Below are 27,500 nucleotides of genomic sequence, written 5' to 3' on the forward strand. Positions count from 1 at the left end.
AGAGAGAGAGAGAGAGAGAGAGAGAGAGAGAGAGAGAGAGAGAGAGAGAGACAGAGAGAGAGAGAGAGACAGAGAGAGAGAGAGAGAGAGAGAGAGAGAGAGAGAGAGAGAGAGAGAGAGAGAGAGAGAGAGAGAGAGAGAGAGACAGAGAGAGACAGAGAGAGAGAGAGAGAGAGAGAGAGAGAGAGAGAGAGAGAGAGAGAGAGAGAGAGAGAGAGAGAGAGAGAGAGAGAGAGAGAGAGAGAGAGAGAGAGAGAGAGAGAGAGAGAGAGAGAGAGAGAGCAAGAGAGAGAGAGAGAGAGAGAGAGAGAAGAGAGAGAGAGAGAGAGAGAGAGAGAGAGAGAGAGAGAGAGAGAGAGAGAGAGAGCGAAGACAAGAGCAAGAGAGAGAGAGAGAGAGAGAGAGAGAGAGAGAGAGAGAGAGAGAGAGAGAGAGAGAGAGAGAGAGAGAGAGAGAGAGAGACAGAGAAGACAAGAGAGAGAGAGAGAGAGAGAGAGAGAGAGAGAGAGAGAGAGAGAGAGAGACAAGAGAGAGAGAGAGAGAGAGAGAGAGAGAGAGAGAGAGAGAGAGAGAGAGAGAGAGAGAGAGAGAGAGAGAGAGAGAGAGAGAGAGAGACAAGGCAGAGAGAGAGAGAGAGAGAGAGAGAGAGAGAGAGAGAGAGAGAGAGAGAGAGAGAGAGAGAGAGAGAGAGAGAGAGAGAGAAGAGAGAGAGAGAGAGAGAGAGAGAGAGAGAGAGAGAGAGAGAGAGAGAGAGAGAGAGAGAGAGAGAGAGAGAGAGAGAGAGAGAGAGAGAGAGAGAGAGAGAGAGAGAGAGAGAGAGAGAGAGAGAGAGAGAGAGAGAGAGAGAGAGAGAGAGAGAGAGAGAGAGAGAGAGAGAGAGAGAGAGAGAGAGAGAGAGAGAGAGAGAGAGAGAGAGACAGAGCGAAGACAAGAGCAAGAGAGAGAGAGAGAGAGAGAGAGAGAGAGAGAGAGAGAGAGAGAGAGAGAGAGAGAGAGAGAGAGAGAGAGAGAGAGAGAGAGAGAGAGAGAGAGAGAGAGAGAGAGAGAGAGAGAGAGAGAGAGAGAGAGAGAGAGAGAGAGAGAGACAGAGAGAGAGAGAGAGAGAGAGAGAGAGAGAGAGAGAGAGACAGAGAGAGAGAGAGAGAGAGAGAGAGAGAGAGAGAGAGAGAGAGAGAGAGAGAGAGAGAGAGAGAGAGAGAGAGAGAGAGAGAGAGAGAGAGAGAGAGAGAGAGAGAGAGAGAGAGAGAGAGAAGAGAGAGACAAGAGAGAGAGAGAGAGAGAGAGAGAGAGAGAGAGAGAGAGAGAGAGAGAGAGAGAGAGAGAGAGAGAGAGAGAGAGAGCAAAGACAAGAGCAAGAGAGAGAGAGAGAGAGAGAGAGAGAGAGAGAGAGAGAGAGAGAGAGAGAGAGAGAGAGAGAGAGAGAGAGAGAGAGAGAGAGAGAGAGAGAGAGAGAGAGAGAGAGAGAGAGAGAGAGAGAGAGAGAGAGAGAGAGAGAGAGAGAGAGAGAGAGAGAGAGAGAGAGAGAGAGAGAGAGAGAGAGAGAGAGAGAGAGAGAGAGAGAGAGAGAGAGAGAGAGAGAGAGAGAGAGAGAGAGAGAGAGAGAGAGAGAGAGAGAGAGAGAGAGAGAGAGAGAGAGAGAGAGAGAGAGAGAGAGAGAGAGAGAGAGAGAGAGAGAGAGAGAGAGAGAGAGAGAGAGAGAGAGCAAAGAGAGAGAGAGAGAGAGAGAGAGAGAGAGAGAGAGAGAGAGAGAGAGAGAGAGAGAGAGAGAGAGACAAGAGCAAGAGAGAGAGAGAGAGAGAGAGAGAGAGAGAGAGAAGACAAGAGCAGAGAGAGAGAGAGAGAGAGAGAGAGAGAGAGAGAGAGAGACAAGAGCAAGAGAGAGAGAGAGAGAGAGAGAGAGAGAGAGAGAGAGAGAGAGAGAGAGAGAGAGAGAGAGAGAGAGAGAGAGAGAGAGAGAGAGAGAGAGAGAGAGAGAGAGCAAAGAGAAGAGCAAGAGAGAGAGAGAGAGAGAGAGAGAGAGAGAGAGAGAGAGAGAGAGAGAGAGAGAGAGAGAGAGAGAGAGAGAGAGAGAGAGAGAGAGAGAGAGAGAGAGACAGAGCGAAGACAAGAGCGAGAGAGAGAGAGAGAGAGAGAGCGAAGGCAAGAGCGAGAGAGAGAGAGAGAGAGAGAGAGAGAGAGAGAGAGAGAGAGAGAGAGAGAGAGAGAGAGAGAGAGAGAGAGAGAGAGAGAGAGAGAGAGAGAGAGAGAGAGAGAGAGAGAGAGAGAGAGAGAGAGAGAGAGAGAGAGAGAAAGAGAGAGAGAGAGATACAAGAGAGCACGGTGGTCATTGATCTTCTCTGTTGATATAGACACTGGCCAAAGACACACACAGACACAGAAAGACTTACTGAGACGTTGTAGATGGCCATGCCCACAGCACGGTGGTCGTTGATCTTCTCTGTTGATATAGACTTGGTCTCATAAGCCAGAAAAATCCCAAGGAGCAACAGCAAGCCCTTATAACCATACACCACCCCTAGGGAGGGAGAGAGAGATATATATATATAACCATACACCACCCCTAGGGAGGGAGAGAGAGAGATATATATATAACCATACACCACCCCTAGGGAGGGAGCGAAGGAAAGAAAGATAGAAAGAAAGAAAGAACATTTATTCAATCGGTTTTTAGTATTCAATGCACTAGCAGTAGCTCCAGCACAGGTCTAATGTCCAAGGTAAGATGATTGACAGATGGGTTTAATGTACAGGAGTAGTCTCCCTCCCTCCCTCCCTCCCTCACCCCCTCCTCCCTCCCTCTCTCTCCCCCTACTCCCCTCCCTCCCTCCTCCCCTCCCTCCCCTCTCTCTCCCTCCTCCCTCCCCTCCCTCCCTCCCCTCCCTCCCTCCCTCCCTCCCTCCCTCCCTCCCTCCCTCCCTCCTCCCTCCCCCCTCTCCCCCCTCCTCCCTCCCTCCCTCCCTCCCTCCCTCCCTCCCTCCCTCCCTCCCTCCTCCCCTCCCTCCCTCCCTCCCTCCCTCCCTCCCCTCCCTCCCTCTCTCTCCCCTATTCCCCTCCCTCCCTCCCTCCCTCCCTCACTCTCCCCCTCCCTCCCTCTCTCCCCCTACCCCCTCCCTCCCTCCCCTTCCTCCCTCCCTCTCTCTCCCCTACTCCCCTCCCTCCCTCCCTCCCTCCCTCTCTCTCCCCCTACTCTCCTCCCTCCCCCCTCCCTCCCTCTCTCTCCCTACTCCCCTCCCCCTCCCCTCCCTCCTCCCTCCCTCTCTCTCCCCCTACTCCCCCCCTCCCTCCCTCCCTCCCTCCCTCTCTCTCTCCCTACCCCTCCCCCCCCCTCCCTCCCCTCTCTCCCCCTACCCCCTCCCTCCCTCCCTCTCTCTCCCCCTACTCCCCTCCCCCCCCTCCCTCCCTCCCTCCCTCTCTCGCCCCCTACTCCCCTCCCTCCCTCCCCTCCCTCCCTCCTTCCTTACCAAGCCAAGTATTCATCTTGTCTGAGCTGCAGTGTTCCAGCAGAGGTTGGATCAGAACATCCAGGTCTCCTTTAGGGGCCTCTCTCACAAACTTCTACTCAGACAAATAGAAGAAGAAGAATATTTCCCTCAACTTACTGTACTTTAAATATCAGACGCATAAAACAGTAACAAACAAAGTAATAGTACAGGTTAAATTCTGATGACTTTCCTCTATTCAGCCATTATAGATGAATGGAAAAACTAAGAGAGGGATATCTTTAAGGCTACTGTACTATTGTCATGTCTACAGTATACACATGCCTGGTGGACACATACTATATCCTTAGGTCGATAATGAACACACACACATACACATACCAGTCAAAACGTTTAATTCACACCTACACATTCAAGGTTTATGTTTTTTAATTGTTTAAACTATTTTCTACATTGTAGAATAATAGTGAAGACATCAAAACGATAAAATAACAAAAACTCAAAAAAGTGTTAAATAAATCTAAATATATATTTTATATTTGAGATTCTTCAAAGTAGCCACCCTTTGCCTTGATCACAGCTTTGCACACTCTTGGCATTCTCTCAACCAGCTTCATGAGGATGGCTTTTCCAACAGTCTTGAAGGAGTTCCCACATATGCTGAGCACTTGTTTGCTGCTTTTCCTTCACTCTGTGGTCCAACTCATCCCAAACCATCTCAACTGGGTTGAGGTCAGGTGATTGTGGAGGCCAGGTCATCTGATGCAGCACTCCATCACTCTCCTTCTTGGTCAAAAAGCCCTTACACAGCCTGGAGGTGTGTTTTGGGTCATTGTCCTGTTGAAAAACAAATGATAGTCCCACTAAGCCCAAATCAGATGGGATGGTGTACCGCTGCAGAATGCTGTGGTAACCATGCTGGTTAAGTGTTCCTTGAATTCTAAATAAATCACTGACAGTGTCACCAGCAAAGCACCATCACACCTCCTCCTCCATGCTTCACAGTGGGAACCACACATGCGGAGATCATCTGTTCAACTACTCTCCATCTCACAAAGACACAGCGGTTGGAACCAAACATCTCAAATTTGAATTCATCAGACCAAAGTACAGATTTCCACTGATTTCCACATTTCCTGGTTTCTTGGCCCAATCAAGTCTCTTGTTCTTATTGATGTCCTTTAGTAATGGTTTCTTTGCAGCAATTCGACCATGAAGGCCTGATTCACGCAGTCTCCTCTGAACAGTTGATGTTGAGAGGTTTCTGTTACTTGAACTCTGTGAAGAGTTTATTTGGGCTGCAATTTCTGAGGCTGGTGATTCTAATGAATGTATCCTCCACATTAGAGGTAACGCTGGGTCCTCCGTCCCTGTGGCGGTCCTCATGAGAGACAGGTAACTCTAATGAACGTATCCTCTAAATTAGAGGTAACGCTGGGTCCTCCGTCCCTGTGGCGGTCCTCATGAGAGACAGGTAACTCTAATGAACGTATCCTCTATATTAGAGGTAACGCTGGGTCCTCCATCCCTGTGGCGGTCCTCATGAGAGACAGGTGACTCTAATGAACGTATCCTCTATATTATTAGAGGTAACGCTGGGTCCTCCGTCGCTGTGGCGGTCCTCATGAGAGACAGGTGACTCTAATGAACGTATCCTCTATATTAGAGGTAACGCTGGGTCCTCCATCCCTGTGGCGGTCCTCATGAGAGACAGGTAACTCTAATGAACGTATCCTCTATATTAGAGGTAACGCTGGGTCCTCCGTCCCTGTGGCGGTCCTCATGAGAGACAGGTAACTCTAATGAACGTATCCTCTATATTAGAGGTAACGCTGGGTCCTCCGTCCCTGTGGCGGTCCTCATGAGAGACAGGTAACTCTAATGAACGTATCCTCTATATTAGAGGTAACGCTGGGTCCTCCGTCCCTGTGGCGGTCCTCATGAGAGACAGGTAACTCTAATGAACGTATCCTCTATATTAGAGGTAACGCTGGGTCCTCCATCCCTGTGGCGGTCCTCATGAGAGACAGGTAACTCTAATGAACGTATCCTCTATATTAGAGGTAACGCTGGGTCCTCCGTCCCTGTGGAGGTCCTCATGAGAGACAGGTGACTCTAATGAACGTATCCTCTATATTATTAGAGGTAACGCTGGGTCCTCCGTCGCTGTGGCGGTCCTCATGAGAGACAGGTAACTCTAATGAACGTATCCTCTATATTAGAGGTAACGCTGGTCCTCCATCCCTGTGGCGGTCCTCATGAGAGACAGGTAACTCTAATGAACGTATCCTCTATATTAGAGGTAACGCTGGGTCCTCCGTCCCTGTGGCGGTCCTCATGAGAGACAGGTAACTCTAATGAACGTATCCTCTATATTAGAGGTAACGCTGGGTCCTCCGTCCCTGTGGCGGTCCTCATGAGAGACAGGTAACTCTAATGAACGTATCCTCTATATTAGAGGTAACGCTGGGTCCTCCGTCCCTGTGGCGGTCCTCATGAGAGACAGGTAACTCTAATGAACGTATCCTCTATATTAGAGGTAACGCTGGGTCCTCCATCCCTGTGGCGGTCCTCATGAGAGACAGGTAACTCTAATGAACGTATCCTCTATATTAGAGGTAACGCTGGGTCCTCCGTCCCTGTGGCGGTCCTCATGAGAGACAGGTAACTCTAATGAACGTATCCTCTATATTAGAGGTAACGCTGGGTCCTCCGTCCCTGTGGCGGTCCTCATGAGAGACAGGTAACTCTAATGAACGTATCCTCTATATTAGAGGTAACGCTGGGTCCTACGTCCCTGTGGCGGTCCTCATGAGAGACAGGTAACTCTAATGAACGTATCCTCTATATTAGAGGTAACGCTGGGTCCTCCGTCCCTGTGGCGGTCCTCATGAGAGACAGGTAACTCTAATGAACGTATCCTCTATATTAGAGGTAACGCTGGGTCCTCCGTCCCTGTGGCGGTCCTCATGAGAGACAGGTGACTCTAATGAACGTATCCTCTATATTATTAGAGGTAACGCTGGGTCCTCCATCCCTGTGGCGGTCCTCATGAGAGACAGGTGACTCTAATGAATGTATCCTCCGCATTAGAGGTAACTCTGGGTCCTCCGTCCCTGTGGCGGTCCTCATGAGAGACAGGTAACTCTAATGAACGTATCCTCTAAATTAGAGGTAACGCTGGGTCCTCCGTCCCTGTGGCGGTCCTCATGAGAGACAGGTAACTCTAATGAACGTATCCTCTATATTAGAGGTAACGCTGGGTCCTCCATCCCTGTGGCGGTCCTCATGAGAGACAGGTGACTCTAATGAACGTATCCTCTATATTATTAGAGGTAACGCTGGGTCCTCCGTCGCTGTGGCGGTCCTCATGAGAGACAGGTGACTCTAATGAACGTATCCTCTATATTAGAGGTAACGCTGGGTCCTCCATCCCTGTGGCGGTCCTCATGAGAGACAGGTAACTCTAATGAACGTATCCTCTATATTAGAGGTAACGCTGGGTCCTCCGTCCCTGTGGCGGTCCTCATGAGAGACAGGTAACTCTAATGAACGTATCCTCTATATTAGAGGTAACGCTGGGTCCTCCGTCCCTGTGGCGGTCCTCATGAGAGACAGGTAACTCTAATGAACGTATCCTCTATATTAGAGGTAACGCTGGGTCCTCCGTCCCTGTGGCGGTCCTCATGAGAGACAGGTAACTCTAATGAACGTATCCTCTATATTAGAGGTAACGCTGGGTCCTCCGTCCCTGTGGCGGTCCTCATGAGAGACAGGTAACTCTAATGAACGTATCCTCTATATTAGAGGTAACGCTGGGTCCTCCGTCCCTGTGGCGGTCCTCATGAGAGACAGGTAACTCTAATGAACGTATCCTCTATATTAGAGGTAACGCTGGGTCCTCCGTCCCTGTGGCGGTCCTCATGAGAGACAGGTAACTCTAATGAACGTATCCTCTATATTAGAGGTAACGCTGGGTCCTCCGTCCCTGTGGCGGTCCTCATGAGAGACAGGTAACTCTAATGAACGTATCCTCTATATTAGAGGTAACGCTGGGTCCTCCATCCCTGTGGCGGTCCTCATGAGAGACAGGTAACTCTAATGAACGTATCCTCTATATTAGAGGTAACGCTGGGTCCTCCGTCCCTGTGGCGGTCCTCATGAGAGACAGGTAACTCTAATGAACGTATCCTCTATATTAGAGGTAACGCTGGGTCCTCCGTCCCTGTGGCGGTCCTCATGAGAGACAGGTAACTCTAATGAACGTATCCTCTATATTAGAGGTAACGCTGGGTCCTCCGTCCCTGTGGCGGTCCTCATGAGAGACAGGTAACTCTAATGAACGTATCCTCTATATTAGAGGTAACGCTGGGTCCTCCGTCCCTGTGGCGGTCCTCATGAGAGACAGGTAACTCTAATGAACGTATCCTCTATATTAGAGGTAACGCTGGGTCCTCCGTCCCTGTGGCGGCCCTCATGAGGGACAGTTTCAACATAGAGCTTGACATTTTTCGGATAAACTGACCTTTATGTCTTAATGTAATGGTGGACTGTTATTTCTCTTTGCATATTTCAGCTGTTCTTGCTATAATATGGACTTGTTTTTTTATCAAATAGGGTTATATTCTGTATACCACCCCTACCCTGTCACAACACAACTGATTGGCTCAAACGCATTATTAAGGAAAGAAAATAGACAAATGAACTTTTGACAAGGCTCACCTGTTAATTTAAATGCATTCCAGGTGACTACCTCATTAATCTGGTTGAGTGAATGCCAAGAGTGTGCAAAGCTGTCATCAAGGCAAAAGGGTGGCTACTTTGAATAATCTCAAATATAAAATATATTTGGTTAGTACATGATTCCATAAGTGTTATTTCATAGTGTTGATGTCTTCACTATTATTCTACAATGTAGAAAATAATAAAACAAAAAAGGAAAACGCTGTATTGAGTAGCTGTGTCCAGTTGACTGGTAGTGTATATATATATATATATACACACATTTTTATAGATTCATTATAGATTCACTATAGCCAAGTATATATTATCCAGAGCATTGATTGTAAACACATACACTCTATCCTGCCCATTGTAGTTGAGATATGATTACAATATTCTTTATATGGACCACCTTTTCTCTCATCCTTATATTTTAAAATATGATTTTTATAAATTCACAATAAACTCATTCTTCGACTAATCTTGATATAGTAAGGAGCTAATCGATGCTGATGCATCTCCGAACCAAACAGGAAGAGGAAGAGACCAGCGAAGAGAAAAGAGGAGAGAGAGAGGAGGAAGAGAGGACCCATCGAGATAGAGAGAGAGCAAAAGAGAGAGAGAAGAAGAGAGAAGAGAGGAGCCATTGAGATAGAGAGAGAACGAAAGAGAGAGAGAAAAGAGAAGAGAGGAGCCACCGAGATAGAGAGAGAGAACGAAAGAGAGAAGAAGGGAGAAGAGAGGAGCCACCGAGATACAGAGCGAAAGCGAGAGAGAAGAAGGGAGAAGAGAGGAGCCACCGAGATAGAGAGCGAAAGCGAGAGAGAAGAGAGAAGAGAGGACCCATCGAGAAAGAGGAGGACATTGAGACATTGAGTCATGACTCATACCTCCACAGTGATGTGTAGAGGATCCACTATTTGCCAGATCATGAGTGACAGGACGTCAATAACCAGCAGCACCCCCACGGTGGCGTAGAGTTTCCACGGCTCCAGGTGCTGCATGGAATTATGGGATACAGGAGGACTTGTCAGTTAGGCTGTGTCTTAAATGACACCTTATTGGCTCCATAGACCACTACTTTGGTACCCTATATAGACGTGCTAAACCACCCCTCCACCTCACGAGACCACTACTTTGGTACCCTATATAGACCTGCTAAACCACCCCTCCACCTCACTAGACCACTACTTTGGTACCCTATATAGACCTGCTAAATCACCCCTCTACCTCACTAAACCACAACTTTGGTACCCTATATAGACCTGCTAAACCACCCCTCTACCTCACTAGACCAGCCCTCTACCTCACTAGACCACCCCTCTAAGCCACCCCTCTACCTCACTAGACCACCCCTCTAGACTACCCCTCTACCTCACTAGACCACCCCTCTACCTCACTAGACCACCCCTCTACCTCACTAGACCACCCCTCTACCTCACTAGACCTCCCCTCTACCTCACTAGAGCACCCCTCTAGACCACCCCTCTACCTCACTAGACCACCCCTCTAGACCACCCCTCTACCTCACTAGACCACCCCTCTAGACCAACCCTCTACCTCACTAGACCACCCCTCTAGACGACCCCTCTACCTCACTAGACCACCCCTCTAGACCACCCCTCTACCTCACTAGACCACCCCTCTAGACCACCCCTCTACCTCACTAGACCACCACTCTAGACCACCCCTCTACCTCACTAGACCACCCCTCTACCTCACTAGACCACCCTCTAAACCACCCCTCTACCTCACTAGACCACCCCTCTAGACCACCCCTCTACCTCACTAGACCACCCCTCTACCTCACTAGACCACCCCTCTAAACCACCCCTCTACCTCACTAGACCACCCCTCTAGACCACCCATCTACCTCACTAGACCACCCCTCTACCTCACTAGACCACCACTCTACCTCACTAGACCACCCCTCTAAACCACCCCTCTACCTCACTAGACCACCCATCTACCTCAATAGACCACCCCTCTACCTCACTAGACCACCCCTCTAAACCACCTCTCTACCTCACTAGACCACCCCTCTACCTCACTAAACCACCCCTCTACCTCACTAAACCACCCCTCTACCTCACTAAACCACCCCTCTAGACCACCCCCTCTATCCCACTAGACCACCCCTCTATCCCACTAGACCACCCCTCTACTTCACTAGACCACCCCTCTACCTCACTAGACCACCCCTCTACCTCACTAGACCACCCCTCTACCTCACTAGACCACCCCTCTACTTCACTAGACCACCCCTCTACCTCACTAGACCACCCCTCTACCTCACTAGACCACCCCTCTAGACTACCCCTCTACCTCACTAGACCACCCCTCTAGCTCACTAGACCACCCCTCTACCTCACTAGACCACCCCTCTAGACCACCCCTCTACCTCACTAGACCACCCCTCTAGACTACCCCTCTACCTCTCTAGACCACCCCTCTACCTCACTAGACCACCCATCTACCTCACTAGACCACCCCTCTACCTCACTAGACAACCCCTCTACCTCACTAGACCACCCCTCTAAACCACCCCTCTATCTCACTAGACCACCCATCTACCTCACTAGACCACCCCTCTACCTCACTAGACCACCCCTCTACCTCACTAGACCACCCCTCTAAACCACCCCTCTACCTCACTAGACCACCCCTCTACATCACTAAACCACCCCTCTACCTCACTAAACCACCCCTCTACCTCACTAAACCACCCCTCTACCTCACTAAACCACCCCTCTACCTCACTAAATCACCCCTCTACCTCACTAAACCACCCCTCTAGACCAGCCCTCTATCCCACTAGACCACCCCATATCTCACTAGACCACCCATCTACCTCACTAGACCACCCCTCTATCCCACTAAACCACCCATCTACCTCACTAAACCACCCCTCTAGACCACCCCTCTATCCCACTAGACCACCCCTCTACCTCACTAGACCACCCATCTACCTCACTAGACCACCCCTCTATCCCACTAGACCACCCCTCTACCTCACTAAACCACCCCTCTACCTCACTAGACCACCCCTCTACCTCACTAGACCACCCCTCTACCTCACTAGACCACCCCTCTACCTTACTAGACCCCCTCTACCTCACTAGACCACCCCTCTAGACCACCCCTCTACCTCACTAGACCACCCCTCTACCTCACTAGACCACCCCTCTACCTCACTAGACCACCCTCTAAACCACCCCTCTACCTCACTAGACCACCCCTCTACATCACTAAACCACCCCTCTACCTCACTAAACCACCCCTCTACCTCACTAAACCACCCCTCTACCTCACTAAACCACCCCTCTACCTCACTAAACCACCCCTCTAGACCACCCCTCTATCCCACTAGACCTCCCTCTACCTCACTAGACCACCCATCTACCTCACTAGACCACCCCTCTATCCCACTAGACCACCCCTCTATCCCACTAGACCACCCCTCTACCTCACGAGACCACCCCTCTACCTCACTAGACCACCCCTCTACCTCACTAAACCACCCCTCTACCTCACTAGACCACCCCTCTACCTCACTAGACCACCCCTCTACCTTACTAGACCCCCTCTACCTCACTAGACCACCCCTCTAGACCACCCCTCTACCTCACTAGACCACCCCTCTACCTTACTAGACCACCCCTCTAGATCACCCTCTACCTCACTAGACCACCCCTCTACCTCACTAGACCACCCCTCTACCTCACTAGACCACCCCTCTACCTCACTAGACCACCCATCTAGACCACCCCTCTACCTCACTAGACCACCCATCTAGACCACCCCTCTACCCCTCTAGACCACCCATCTAGACCACCCCTCTACCTCACTAGACCACCCATCTAGACCACCCTTCTACCTCACTAGACCACCCATCTAGACCACCCCTCTAGATCACCCTCTACCTCTCTAGACCATCCATCTACCTCACTAGACCACCCATCTACCTCACTAGACCACTCCTCTAAACCACCCCTCTACCTTACTAGACCACCCCTCTAGATCACCCTCTACCTCACTAAACCATCCATCTACCTCACTAGACCACCCATCTAGACCACCCCTCTACCCCTCTAGACTACCCGTCTACCCCTCTAGACCACTGTTGACCAGGGGTATAGTCAGTACACTACTGTTGACAGACCTCGAGACCACCCCCACCTCTAACCCTCTACCCCTCTAGACCACCCCTCTACCCCTCTAGACCACCCCTCTACCCCTCTAGACTACTGTTGACCACCCCATCTACTCTGTTGACCATATAGTCAGTACACTACTGTTGACCCAGGGATACTACTGTTGACCAGTATACACTACTGTTGACCAGGGATATAGTCAGTCAGTATACTACTGTTGACCAGGGATATAGTCAGTACACTAGTACTACTGTTGACCAGGGGTATAGTCAGTCAGTATACTACTGTTGACCAGGGGTATAGTCAGTACACTACTGTTGACCAGGGGTATAGTCAGTACACTACTGTTGACCAGGGGTATAGTCAGTACACTACTGTTGACCAGGGTATAGGTACTGTTGACCAGGGGTCAGTCAGTACACTAGTGACCAGTCAGTACTACTGTTGACCAGGGGTATAGTCAGTACACTACTGTTGACCAGGGGTATAGTCAGTACACTACTGTTGACCAGGGGTATAGTCAGTATACTACTGTTGACCAGGGGTATAGTCAGTATACTACTGTTGACCAGGGGTATAGTCAGTACACTACTGTTGACCAGGGGTATAGTCAGTACACTACTGTTGACCAGGGGTATAGTCAGTATACTACTGTTGACCAGGGGTAGTCAGTATACTACTGTTGACCAGGGTTGATAGTCAGTACACTACTGTTGACCAGGGGTATAGTCAGTACACTACTGTTGACCAGGGGTATAGTCAGTACTACTGACCAGGGGTATTGACCACTGTTGGGGTAGTCAGTATACTACTGTTGACCAGGGGTATAGTCAGTACACTACTGTTGACCAGGGGTATAGTCACTGGGTATAGTCAGTATACTACTGTTGACCAGGGGTATAGTCAGTACACTACTGTTGACCAGGGGTAGTCAGTACACTACTGTCAGTATACAGTACACTACTGTTGACCAGGGGTATAGTCAGTGACCAGGGGTATAGTCACACTACTGTCACCACTACTGTTGACCAGGGGTATAGTGACCAGGACACTACTGTTGACCAGGGGTATAGTCAGTATACTACTGTTGACCAGGGGTATAGTCAGTACACTACTGTTGACCAGGGGTATAGTGGATGAACACAGGGGATAAAGTCCCACACCTGCATCTGTTTGGTTTGACTGTGAGAGATTAACAACGACATAAATAGACTGGAGCCTGAGCTCGACGAGAAAACAATGATCCATTACTAAGAGGCCAATTCTATCTGCCCCCAAAAGCAGACTGGTTGAACCGCACCATTGAAATAGACAACGAGGTCTCGAATCAACACCCACAACCAGCGCTCTATTGCCAGTACTGATGGAAAAATAAGAAATATATTTTGCGAAACCGTTTGAAACAAAAAAAAACAAAGCAAGGAGAAACAAAGGACGAATAGCGTAGATGTGATATTGATTTTGGTGCATTTATGCAAGAGGATTAAAGCTCTGTAGCGAATACTATTCATCACCCTCATAGTAAGCAGAACGATAAAGAAGAGGAGGTATATGAAGTGGACACGAGATAACCAGATATTGGAGTCAATCTTCTATCTTATTCATTGAACCTTTTTTTAACTAGGCAAGTCAGTGAAGAACAAATTCTTATTTTACAATGACGGCCTAGGAACAGTGGGTTAACTGGTCTAGGAACAGTGGGTTAACTGGCCTAGGAACAGTGGGTTAACTGGTCTAGGAACAGTGGGTTAACTGTGGAACAGTGGGTTAACTGGTCTAGGAACAGGGGGTTAACTGGTCTAGGAACAGGGGGTTAACTGGTCTAGGAACAGTGGGTTAACTGGTCTAGGAACAGTGGGTTAACTGGTCTAGGAACAGTGGGTTAACTGGTCTAGGAACAGTGGGTTAACTGGTCTAGGAACAGTGGGTTAACTGGTCTAGGAACAGTGGGTTAACTGGTCTAGGAACAGTGGGTTAACTGGTCTAGGAACAGTTGGTTAACTGGTCTAGGAACAGTGGGTTAACTGGTCTAGGAACAGTGGGTTAACTGGTCTAGGAACAGTGGGTTAACTGGTCTAGGAACAGTGGGTTAACTGGTCTAGGAACAGTGGGTTAACTGGTCTAGGAACAGTGGGTTAACTGGTCTAGGAACAGTGGGTTAACTGGTCTAGGAACAGTGGGTTAACTGGTCTAGGAACAGTGGGTTAACTGGTCTAGGAACAGTGGGTTAACTGGTCTAGGAACAGTGGGTTAACTGGTCTAGGAACAGTGGGTTAACTGGTCTAGGAACAGTGGGTTAACTGGTCTAGGAACAGTGGGTTAACTGGTCTAGGAACAGTGGGTTAACTGGTCTAGGAACGGTGGGTTAACTGGTCTAGGAACAGTGGGTTAACTGGTCTAGGAACAGTGGGTTAACTGGTCTAGGAACAGTGGGTTAACTGGTCTAGGAACGGTGGGTTAACTGGTCTAGGAACGGTGGGTTAACTGGTCTAGGAACAGTGGGTTAACTGGTCTAGGAACAGTGGGTTAACTGGTCTAGGAACAGTGGGTTAACTGGTCTAGGAACAGTGGGTTAACTGGTCTAGGAACAGTGGGTTAACTGGTCTAGGAACAGTGGGTTAACTGGTCTAGGAACAGTGGGTTAACTGGTCTAGGAACAGTGGGTTAACTGGCCTAGGAACAGTGGGTTAACTGGTCTAGGAACAGTGGGTTAACTGGTCTAGGAACAGTGGGTTAACTGGTCTAGGAACAGTGGGTTAACTGGTCTAGGAACAGTGGGTTAACTGGTCTAGGAACAGTGGGTTAACTGGTCTAGGAACAGTGGGTTAACTGGTCTAGGAACAGTGGGTTAACTGGTCTAGGAACAGTTGGTTAACTGGTCTAGGAACAGTGGGTTAACTGGTCTAGGAACAGTGGGTTAACTGGTCTAGGAACAGTGGGTTAACTGGTCTAGGAACAGTGGGTTAACTGGTCTAGGAACAGTGGGTTAACTGGTCTAGGAACAGTGGGTTAACTGGTCTAGGAACAGTGGGTTAACTGGTCTAGGAACAGTGGGTTAACTGGTCTAGGAACAGTTGGTTAACTGGTCTAGGAACAGTGGGTTAACTGGTCTAGGAACAGTGGGTTAACTGGTCTAGGAACAGTGGGTTAACTGGTCTAGGAACAGTGGGTTAACTGGTCTAGGAACAGTGGGTTAACTGGTCTAGGAACAGTGGGTTAACTGGTCTAGGAACAGTGGGTTAACTGGTCTAGGAACGGTGGGTTAACTGGTCTAGGAACAGTGGGTTAACTGGTCTAGGAACAGTGGGTTAACTGGTCTAGGAACAGTGGGTTAACTGGTCTAGGAACGGTGGGTTAACTGGTCTAGGAACAGTGGGTTAACTGGTCTAGGAACAGTGGGTTAACTGGTCTAGGAACAGTGGGTTAACTGGTCTAGGAACAGTGGAACAGTGGGTTAACTGTGGAACAGTGGGTTAACTGTGGAACAGTTGGTTAACTGTGGAACAGTGGGTTAACTGGTCTAGGAACAGTGGAACAGTGGGTTAACTGTGGAACAGTGGGTTAACTGTGGAACAGTGGGTTAACTGTGGAACAGTGGGTTAACTGTGGAACAGTGGGTTAACTGTGGAACAGTGGGTTAACTGTGGAACAGTGCCTGGTCCAGGAACAGAAAGACATATTGTTACCTTGTCAGCTCAGGGATTTGATCCAGCAACCTTTTGGTTACTAGTCCAACGCTCTAAACACTAGACTACCTGGCTCCCCCTCTACCCACTAGGTTACCTGCCTCCCCCTCTACCCACTAGGTAACCTGCCTCCCCCTCTACCCACTAGGTTACCTGCCTCCCCCTCTACCCACTAGGTTACCTGCCTCCCCCTCTACCCACTAGGTTACCTGCCTCCCCCTCTACCCACTAGGTTACCTGCCTCCCCCTCTACCCACTAGGCTACCTGCCTCCCCCTCTACCCACTAGGTTACCTGGCTCCCCCTCTACCCACTACGTTACCTGCCTCCCCCTCTACCCACTAGGTAACCTGCCTCCCCCTCTACCCACTAGGTAACCTGCCTCCCCCTCTACCCACTAGATTACCTGCCTCCCCCTCTACCCACTAGGTTACCTGCCTCCCCCTCTACCCACTAGATTACCTGCCTCCCCCTCTACCCACTAGGTAACCTGCCTCCCCCTCTACCCACTAGGTAACCTGCCTCCCCCCTCTACCCACTAGATTACCTGCCTCCCCCTCTACCCACTAGGTTACCTGCCTCCCCCTCTACCCACTAGATTACCTGCCACCCCCTCTACCCACTAGATTACCTGCCTCCCCCTCTACCCACTAGGTTACCTGCTCTACCCACTAGGCTACCTGCTCTACCCACTAGGTTACCTGCCTCCCCCTCTACCCACTAGGTTACCTGCCTCCCCCCTCTACCCACTAGGTTACCTGCTCTACCCACTAGGTTACCTGCCTCCCCCTCTACCCACTAGGCTACCTGCCTCCCCCTCTACCCACTAGGTTACCTGCCTCCCCCTCTACCCACTAGATTACCTGCCTCCCCCTCTACCCACTAGGCTACCTGCTCTACCCACTAGATTACCTGCCTCCCCCTCTACCCACTAGGTTACCTGCCTCCCCCTCTACCCACTAGGTTACCTGCCTCCCCCTCTACCCACTAGGTTACCTGCCTCCCCCTCTACCCACTAGATTACCTGCCTCCCCCTCTACCCACTAGATTACCTGCCTCCCCCTCTACCCACTAGGCTACCTGCTCTACCCACTAAGTTACCTGCCACCCCCTCTACCCACTAGATTACCTGCCACCCCCTCTACCCACTAGATTACCTGCCTCCCCCTCTACCCACTAGATTACCTGCCACCCCCTCTACCCACTAGATTACCTGCCACCCCCTCTACCCACTAGACTACCTGCCTCCCCCTCTACCCACTAGGTTACCTGCCACCCCCTCTACCCACTAGATTACCTGCCTCCCCCCTCTACCCACTAGATTACCTGCCACCCCCCTCTACCCACTAGATTACCTGCCTCCCCCTCTACCCACTAGATTACCTGCCTCCCCCTCTACCCACTAGGCTACCTGCTCTACCCACTAGGTTACCTGCCCTACCCACTAGGTTACCTGCCACCCCCTCTACCCACTAGATTACCTGCCTCCCCCTCTACCCACTAGGTTACCTGCCTCCCCCCTCTACCCACTAGGTTACCTGCCTCCCCCCCTCTACCCACTAGGTTACCTGCTCTACCCACTAGGTTACCTGCCTCCCCCCTCTACCCACTAGGTTACCTGCTCTACCCACTAGGTTACCTGCTCTACCCACTAGGTTACCTGCCTCCCCCTCTACCCACTAGGTTACCTGCTCTACCCACTAGGTTACCTGCCTCCCCCTCTACCCACTAGGTTACCTGCCTCCCCCTCTACCCACTAGGTTACCTGCCTCCCCCTCTACCCACTAGGTTACCTGCTCTACCCACTAGGTTACCTGCCTCCCCCTCTACCCACTAGGTTACCTGCCTCCCCCTCTACCCACTAGACTACCTGCCTCCCCCTCTACCCACTAGGTTACCTGCCTCCCCCTCTACCCACTAGGTTACCTGCCTCCCCCTCTACCCACTAGGTTACCTGCTCTACCCACTAGGTTACCTGCCTCCCCCCTCTACCCACTAGGTTACCTGCTCTACCCACTAGGTTACCTGCCACCCCCCTCTACCCACTAGGTTACCTGCCTCCCCCTCTACCCACTAGGTTACCTGCCTCCCCCTCTACCCACTAGGCTACCTGCCTCCCCCCTCTACCCACTAGGTTACCTGCCTCCCCCTCTACCCACTAGGTTACCTGCCACCCCCTCTACCCACTAGGTAACCTGCCTCCCCCTCTACCCACTAGGTTACCTGCCTCCCCCTCTACCCACTAGGTTACCTGCCTCCCCCTCTACCCACTAGGTTACCTGCTCTACCCACTAGGTTACCTGCTCTACCCACTAGGTTACCTGCCTCCCCCTCTACCCACTAGGTTACCTGCTCTACCCACTAGGTTACCTGCCTCCCCCTCTACCCACTAGGTTACCTGCCTCCCCCTCTACCCACTAGGTTACCTGCCTCCCCTCTACCCACTAGGTTACCTGCTCTACCCACTAGGTTACCTGCCTCCCCCTCTACCCACTAGGTTACCTGCCTCCCCCCTCTACCCACTAGACTACCTGCCTCCCCCTCTACCCACTAGGTTACCTGCCTCCCCCTCTACCCACTAGGTTACCTGCCTCCCCCTCTACCCACTAGGTTACCTGCTCTACCCACTAGGTTACCTGCCTCCCCCTCTACCCACTAGGTTACCTGCTCTACCCACTAGGTTACCTGCCACCCCCTCTACCCACTAGGTTACCTGCCTCCCCCTCTACCCACTAGGTTACCTGCCTCCCCCTCTACCCACTAGGCTACCTGCCTCCCCCTCTACCCACTAGGTTACCTGCCTCCCCCTCTACCCACTAGGTTACCTGCCACCCCCTCTACCCACTAGGTAACCTGCCTCCCCCTCTACCCACTAGGTTACCTGCCTCCCCCTCTACCCACTAGGTTACCTGCCTCCCCCTCTACCCACTAGGTTACCTGCTCTACCCACTAGGTTACCTGCCTCCCCCTCTACCCACTAGGTTACCTGCCTCCCCCTCTACCCACTAGGTTACCTGCTCTACCCACTAGGTTACCTGCCTCCCCCTCTACCCACTAGGTAACCTGCCTCCACCCTCTACCCACTAGGTAACCTGCTCTACCCACTAGGTTACCTGCCTCCCCCTCTACCCACTAGGTTACCTGCCACCCCCAGCTTGTTGTCTAGTAGATAACAGGATGTGTGAGTCAATCTTCTATGTAGTAGATAATATGTGTTAGTCAATCTTCTATGTAGTAGATAACAGGATGTGTGAGGCAATCTTCTATGTAGTAGATAACAAGATGTGTTAGTCAATCTTCTATGTAGTAGATAACAAGATGTGTGAGTCAATCCTCTATGTAGTAGATAACAGGATGTCTGAGTCAATCTTCTATGTAGTAGATAAGATGTCTGAGTCAATCTTCTATCTAGTAGATAACAAGATGTGTGAGTCAATCTTCTATGTAGTAGATAACAGGATGTGTGAGTCAATCCTCTATGTAGTAGATAACAGGATGTGTGAGTCAATCCTCTATGTAGTAGATAACAAGATGTGTGAGTCAATCCTCTATGTAGTAGATAACAAGATGTGTGAGTCAATCTTCTATCTAGTAGATAACAAGATGTGTGAGTCAATCTTCTATGTAGTAGATAACAAGATGTGTGAGTCAATCTTCTATGTAGTAGATAACAAGATGTGTGAGTCAATCTTCTATCTAGTAGATAACAGGATGTGTGAGTCAATCTTCTATGTAGTAGATAACATGATGTGTGAGTCAATCCTCTATGCAGTAGATAACAGGATGTGTGAGTCAATCCTCTATGTAGTAGATAACAAGATGTGTGAGTCAATCCTCTATGTAGTAGATAACAAGATGTGTGAGTCAATCTTCTATCTAGTTGTCATGACGTTGCCCTGTTGGGTGAGGTTCATGACCTCCCATAAATACCTTTCCCACTTTTCCTCCACTCTACAGAATGGACTCTTAGAAAGACCTTTGGTAACACAGAGAGAGAGAGTCTGGTAACATCAAAAGGTTGGGGAAAGGTGCAATATTTCTGTAATCCAACCAGTTGAATATGATGTCAGATCAGTTGTCGTCTGAGACATTATTACTGATGACAGGACGACATAAATTGTATGTTGGAAAGTCTACACATTATAGTTATCAGACTCACATGGAATTGTTGTACAATTTAAATGTTTAAATATGAAGCCATTGTTGAAAATATTAAATGTAATTTTACCTTCTAAATGAGAGAATTGTTTTCATAAGTAAACTATGCTCACTAAGTGGCCACGCCCAAGTGAACAGACATTGGTTGAGAACTATGAAACGCCCTTTTCTCTCCCAATACAAGCCCATTGACTGAAGTCAACCTCAGTTCCCGAAGACGTGAGGACTGGTGTCCATACGTTTAAAAGGGCTAATGTCAACGTGGAGGTGACGATCACCACGCTGGAAGGATGAATTTCGACTAGACCAGCCAGAATACAACACGAGCTGAGTATGGCAACTTGGTATGAACTTTGAACTCTTATTCACTACAAAAGTGATACATCCTAGGCGTTGAGTTTATCAGCTCCAGCTGTAAACGTACGTGGCCTAAGAAAGGACAGACACTCCTATGAGAAGACAGGATACTTCAACGTATCCACTCTACAACACCACGACCCAAAAGATTCTATAAAGGACAAGGGTGATCTCTGCTGGGCAAACCAGTCTTCCATCTTCGACCCATCTATCGAAGCGCAGCTCAGTGTAAATATATATCTTGCATTTTCCTTTTCCGAATGGGTGGTTATTAGAATGCATAAGATTCTGTAGTTACGGTAGCATAGCTTCTCACAGTCCGATAGAGACCCAATCCCCTTTGTCCCTCAGTCTTCCCGCTCTTTCATTCATACCCAACCACATTTCTTTGTGTAACCAGCCATCATATCAGTTTCGTCCGCTAGGGACTTTTTCTTTTATGACATGATTAGTAATCGATGTATGATTCATCCTGTGTATATGTAATTCTGTGTGATTATTTAGGTATTTATATAAATAAATAAGCCATTTTATGTATTGCTGATTCAACTTGTTAGCCAGCGTTTGTGAAGATAAGCAAGAATTTTACGATGTTCAGATGAGACAGAATAAGGTGACAATTAATAATTGACTGCAGTTGATATAAATCCTGTTAAGGATTTTTGCCTAAAATATCATACCCAAATCTAACTGCCTGTAGCTCAGGACCCAAATATAACTGCTTGTAGCTCAGGCCCTGAAGCAAGGATATGCATATTCTTGGTACCATTTTAAAGGAAACACTTTGAAGTTTGTGGAAATGTGAAAGGAATGTTGGAGAATATAACACAATAGATCTGGTAAAAGATTATGCAAAAAAATGAACCGTTCTTTTTTATTTTTTTGTACCATCATCTTTGAAATGCAAGAGAAAGGCCATAATGTATTATTCCAGCCCAGGTGCAATTCAGGTTTTGGTCACTAGGTGGCAGCAGTGCATGTGCAAAGTTTTAGACTGATCCAAAGAACCATTGCATATCTGTTCAAAATTGTGTATCAAGATTGTCCAAATGTGCCTAATTTGTTTATTAATAACTTTTCATGTTTCATGTGCACTCTCCTCAAAAAATAGCATGGTATTATTTCACTGTAAAAGCTACTGTAAATTGGACAGTGCAGTTAGATTAACAAGAATTTAAGCTTTCTGCCAATATCAGACATGTCTATGTCCTGGGAAATGTTCTTGTTACTTACAACCTCATGCTAATCGCATTAGCCTACTTTAGCTCTCTCCTCTTCCATCCTATCATCTCTTCCCTCCGCTCAAACCTTCTCCAACCTATCTCCTGATTCTGCCTCCTCAACCCTCCTCTCCTCCCTCTCTGCATCCTTTGACTCTCTATGTCCCCTATCCTCCAGGCCGGCTCGGTCCTCCCCTCCCGCTCCGTGGCTCGATGACTCATTGCGAGCTCACAGAACAGGGCTCCGGGCAGCCGAGCGGAAATGGAGGAAAACTCGCCTCCCTGCGGACCTGGCATCCTTTCACTCCCTCCTCTCTACATTTTCCTCCTCTGTCTCTGCTGCTAAAGCCACTTTCTACCACGCTAAATTCCAAGCATCTGCCTCTAACCCTAGGAAGCTCTTTGCCACCTTCTCCTCCCTCCTGAATCCTCCTCCCCCCCTCCTCCCTCTCTGCAGACGACTTCGTCAACCATTTTGAAAAGAAGGTCGACGACATCCGATCCTCGTTTGCGAAGTCAAACGACACCGCTGGTTCTGCTCACACTGCCCTACCCTGTGCTCTGACCTCTTTCTCCCCTCTCTCCAGATGAAATCTCGCGTCTTGTGACGGCCGGCCGCCCAACAACCTGCCCGCTTGACCCTATCCCCTCCCCTCTTCTCCAGACCATTTCCGGAGACCTTCTCCCTTACCTCACCTCGCTCATCAACTCATCACTGACCGCTGGCTACGTCCCTTCCGTTTTCAAGAGAGCGAGAGTTGCACCCCTTCTGAAAAAACCTACACTCGATCCCTCCGATGTCAACAATTACAGACCAGTATCCCTTCTTTCTTTTCTCTCCAAAACTCTTGAACGTGCCGTCCTTGGCCAGCTCTCCCGCTATCTCTCTCTGAATGACCTTCTTGATCCAAATCAGTCAGGTTTCAAGACTAGTCATTCAACTGAGACTGCTCTCCTCTGTATCACGGAGGCGCTCCGCACTGCTAAAGCTAACTCTCTCTCCTCTGCTCTCATCCTTCTAGATCTATCGGCTGCCTTCGATACTGTGAACCATCAGATCCTCCTCTCCACCCTCTTCGAGTTGGGCATCTCCGGCGCGGCCCACGCTTGGATTGCGTCCTACCTGACAGGTCGCTCCTACCAGGTGGCGTGGCGAGAATCTGTCTCCTCACCACGCGCTCTCACCACTGGTGTCCCCCAGGGCTCTGTTCTAGGCCCTCTCCTATTCTCGCTATACACCAAGTCACTTGGCTCTGTCATAACCTCACATGGTCTCTCCTATCATTGCTATGCAGACGACACACAACTAATCTTCTCCTTTCCCCCTTCTGATGACCAGGTGGCGAATCGCATCTCTGCATGTCTGGCAGACATATCAGTGTGGATGACGGATCACCACCTCAAGCTGAACCTCGGCAAGACGGAGCTGCTCTTCCTCCCGGGGAAGGACTGCCCGTTCCATGATCTCGCCATCACGGTTGACAACTCCATTGTGTCCTCCTCCCAGAGCGCTAAGAACCTTGGTGTGATCCTGGACAACACCCTGTCGTTCTCAACCAACATCAAGGCGGTGGCCCGTTCCTGTAGGTTCATGCTCTACAACATCCGCAGAGTACGACCCTGCCTCACACAGGAAGCGGCGCAGGTCCTAATCCAGGCACTTGTCATCTCCCGTCTGGATTACTGCAACTCGCTGTTGGCTGGGCTCCCTGCCTGTGCCATTAAACCCCTTCAACTCATCCAGAACGCCGCAGCCCGTCTGGTGTTCAACCTTCCCAAGTTCTCTCACGTCACCCCGCTCCTCCGTTCTCTCCACTGGCTTCCAGTTGAAGCTCGCATCCGCTACAAGACCATGGTGCTTGCCTACGGAGCTGTGAGGGGAACGGCACCTCAGTACCTCCAGGCTCTGATCAGGCCCTACACCCAAACAAGGGCACTGCGTTAATCCACCTCTGGCCTGCTCGCCTCCCTACCACTGAGGAAGTACAGCTCCCGCTCAGCCCAGTCAAAACTGTTCGCTGCTCTGGCCCCCCAATGGTGGAACAAACTCCCTCACGACGCCAGGACAGCGGAGTCAATCACCACCTTCCGGAGACACCTGAAACCCCACCTCTTTAAGGAATACCTAGGATAGGATAAGTATTCCCTCTCCCCCCCCCCCTTTAAGATTTAGATGCACTATTGTAAAGTGACTGTTCCACTGGATGTCATAAGGTGAATGCACCAATTTGTAAGTCGCTCTGGATAAGAGCGTCTGCTAAATGACTTAAATGTAAATGTAAATGTAAATGTTAAATGTGGCAAGATTTTTAAAATGTATTATTTTTATTTCACCTTTATTTAACCAGGTAGGCCAGTTGAGAACACCTTTATTTAACCAGGTAGGCCAGTTGAGAACAAGTTCTCATTTACAACTGCGACCTGGCCAAGATAAAGCAAAGCATGTATGAGTCATTATTTTATCTAGTAAATAACACTATGTACTGTATCAGTAATTGTCCTATGAAGTAGATAACAGTAATTCTTCTAGTAGATAACAAGATCAGTCATTCAGCACCGTTGGAAAACACTGAAGTCGATTTGAATCTTTAATCTTCGCATCTAAGATACGGTGTAAATGTATGGAACTTAGCAAGCCCAGAGGATCACCTAGCACGAGAAGAAAATTCATTTTGAACCTATTGTCTACTAGAAATAAAAACATATTTATCCCACGCACTCAATTTTCCATGAGCACAATATCCCTTTACAGAAGGTTCCTTAAATCCCAAAGCCTTTCCCGATAATTATCTTACGCAACGCCAAAAAAAAGAAAAAGAATAACAACGCCGTTGTTGAATGGGGAGGGAACACACAAATGGGGAGGGAACACACAAATGGGGAGGGAACACACAATGGGGAGGGAACACACAAAGGCACAAAGGAATTCAAAGTCACAACATTACAATAACAGAGCGCATCGATCGGCGTCCGCAACGCAAGGCACAACATCTCTCTCCTTCTGCCTACGTCCCATATGACACCCTATACTCTTAGTGCACTACTTTGTGGGACACCCTATGGGACCTGGCCAAAAGTAGTGCACTATATAGGGAATAGGGTGCTATTTGGGACGCAACTCTGAGTAGGTGGCCTGTCTGGCTGAATGGCTGGCTGGCTGGATGGCTGAAACGCTGGCTGAATGGCTGGCTGACTGGCTGGCTGGCTGAATGGCTGGCTGGCCTGCTGAATGGCTGGCTGGCTGGCTGGCTGAATGGCTGGCTGGCCGGCTGAATGGCTGGCTGGCCTGCTGAATGGCTGGCTGGCTGGCTGAATGGCTGGCTGGCTGAATGGCTGGCTGGCTGAATGGCTGGCTGGTTGCTGGCTGAATGGCTGGCTGGCTGGCTGGTTGCTGGCTGAATGGCTGGCTGGTTGCTGGCTGAATGGAGTAAAACAGTCTCAGGACAAGCAAGTGACTCAAAGTGAACTCAATCAATTTGAACATGGCTTTCCATAATATAATCTCCCCAGGGAGGCGACTACTGCTACTCTACTGCTAAGGATAGCAGTAATATATATTCAGTAATGGGCTTTATCTTTCCATAATATAATCTCCCCAGGGAGGCCTCTACTGCTACTCTACTGCTAAGGATAGCAGTCATATATATTCAGTAATGGGCTTTATCTTTCCCTGAGGTGCCAGGGGAGCCAGGGGAGCCAGCGGAGACAGGGGAGCCAGGGGATGCAGGGGAGCCAGGGGAGCCAGAAGAGACAGGGGAGCCAGGGGAGCCAGGGAAGACAGGGGAGCCAGGGGAGACAGGGGAGACAGGGGAGACAAGGGAGACAGAGGAGACAGGCACATCAGGTGTATGGAAGATCCGCTACTCCTCTCCTTTCGTTCTCCCTCGGTCTCTCTGTCTGTCTCTCTCTCTCTTTCTCTCTCTCTCTTTCTCTCTCTCTCTGTCTGTCTTTCTCTCTTTCTCTGTCTCTCTCTAACTTTCTCCCTTGGCCTCTCGGTCTGTCTCTCTCTCTCTCTTTGTCTCTCTCTCTCTCTGTCTGTCTTTCTCTCTTTTTTTCTCTCTCTGTCTCTCTCTCTCTTTCTCCCTTGGACTCTGTCTGTCTCTCTCTCTTTCTCTCTGTCTCTCTGTCTGTCTTTCTCTCTTTCTCTCTCTAACTTTCTCCCTCGGCCTCTCGTCTGTCTCTCTCTCTCTCTTTCTCCCTCGGACTCTCTGTCTCTCTCTCTCTTTTTCTCCCTCTGTCTCTCTGTCTCCCTTTGTCTCTCCCCCTCTCTGTCTCTCTGTCTGTCTCTCTCTTTCTCTTTCTGTCTCTCTCTATTTCCTCCATCTGTCTCTCACTCTTTCTGTAGGTCTCTCTCTCTCTTTCTCTCTGTCTCCCTCTGTCTCTCCCCTCTCTGTCTCTCTGTCTGTCTCTCTCCTTCTCTTTCTGTCTCTCTCTATTTCCTCCTCTGTCTCTCCATCTGTCTCTCACTCTTTCTGTAGGTCTCTCTCTCTCTTTCTCTCTGTCTCTCTGTCTCCCTCTGTCTCTCCCCCTCTCCGTCTCTCTGTCTGTCTCTCTCTTTCTCTTTCTGTCTCTCTCTATTTCCTCCTTTGTCTCTCCATCTGTCTCACTCTCTTTCTCCCTTTGTCTCTCTGTCTCTCTCGCTTTCTCCCTGTGTCTCTCCGTCTGTCTGTCTCACTCTCTGTAACTCTGTCTCTCTGGTCTGTCTGTCTGAGAGAGAGAGAGAGAGAGAGATAGAGAGCGGTAGTAGAGAGAGAGAGAGCGGTAGTAGAGAGAGAGAGTGGTAGTAGAGAGAGAGAGAGAGAGGTAGTAGAGAGAGAGAGAGGTAGTAGAGAGAGAGAGAGAGAGAGAGAGGTAGTAGAGAGAGAGAGAGAGGTAGTAGAGAGAGAGAGAGGTAGTAGAGAGAGAGAGAGAGAGAGAGAGAGAGAGAGAGAGAGAGAGAGAGAGAGAGAGAGAGAGAGAGAGAGAGAGAGTAGAGAGAGAGAGAGAGAGAGAGAGAGAGAGAGAGAGAGAGGTAGTAGAGAGAGAGAGAGAGAGAGAGGTAGTAGAGAGAGAGAGAGAGGTAGTAGAGAGAGAGAGAGAGAGAGTAGTAGAGAGAGAGAGAGAGAGAGAGAGAGAGAGAGAGAGAGAGAGAGAGAGAGAGAGAGAGAGAGAGAGAGAGAGAGAGAGGTAGTAGAGAGAGAGAGAGAGAGAGCGTAGTAGAGAGAGAGAGAGAGAGAGAGCGGTAGTAGAGAGAGAGAGAGAGAGAGAGCGGTAGTAGAGAGAGAGAGAGAGAGAGAGCGGTAGTAGAGAGAGAGAGAGAGAGAGAGAGAGCGGTAGTAGAGAGAGAGAGAGAGAGAGAGAGAGAGAGAGCGGTAGTAGAGAGAGAGAGAGCGGTAGTAGAGAGAGAGAGAGAGAGAGCGGTAGTAGAGAGAGAGAGAGCGGTAGTAGAGAGAGAGAGAGAGAGAGCGGTAGTAGAGAGAGAGAGAGCGGTAGTAGAGAGAGAGAGAGAGAGAGAGAGCGGTAGTAGAGAGAGAGAGAGCGGTAGTAGAGAGAGAGAGAGCGGTAGTAGAGAGAGAGAGAGCGGTAGTAGAGAGAGAGAGAGAGAGAGGTAGTAGCGAGAGAGAGAGAGAGCGGTAGTAGAGAGAGAGAGAGCGGTAGTAGAGAGGGAGAGAGAGAGAGCGGTAGTAGAGAGAGAGAGAGAGAGAGCGTAGTAGAGAGAGAGAGAGAGAGAGCGGTAGTTGAGCGAGAGAGAGAGTGAGAGAGAGAGAGAGAGAGAGAGAGAGAG

The 27,500-nt window shown here is 49.6% G+C and overlaps 1 protein-coding gene across 1 annotated transcript in view; it reads right to left on the minus strand.

The window, feature by feature from the left end:
- Positions 1-27,500, minus strand: part of LOC124043145 (gamma-aminobutyric acid type B receptor subunit 1-like) — a 438,637-nt gene that overhangs the window by 77,548 nt on the left and 333,589 nt on the right. Inside the window, exons 19-21 of the mRNA XM_046361378.1 lie at positions 9,053-9,160; positions 3,462-3,555; positions 2,388-2,515 (exon numbers count right to left, since the gene is read on the minus strand). Coding sequence (XP_046217334.1) covers positions 2,388-2,515; positions 3,462-3,555; positions 9,053-9,160 — 330 coding nt within the window. The remainder of the gene's footprint in view (positions 1-2,387; positions 2,516-3,461; positions 3,556-9,052; positions 9,161-27,500) is intronic.

The sequence above is a fragment of the Oncorhynchus gorbuscha genome, linkage group LG09, assembly GCF_021184085.1.
Source record: "Oncorhynchus gorbuscha isolate QuinsamMale2020 ecotype Even-year linkage group LG09, OgorEven_v1.0, whole genome shotgun sequence".
Lineage (NCBI taxonomy): Eukaryota > Metazoa > Chordata > Actinopteri > Salmoniformes > Salmonidae > Oncorhynchus > Oncorhynchus gorbuscha.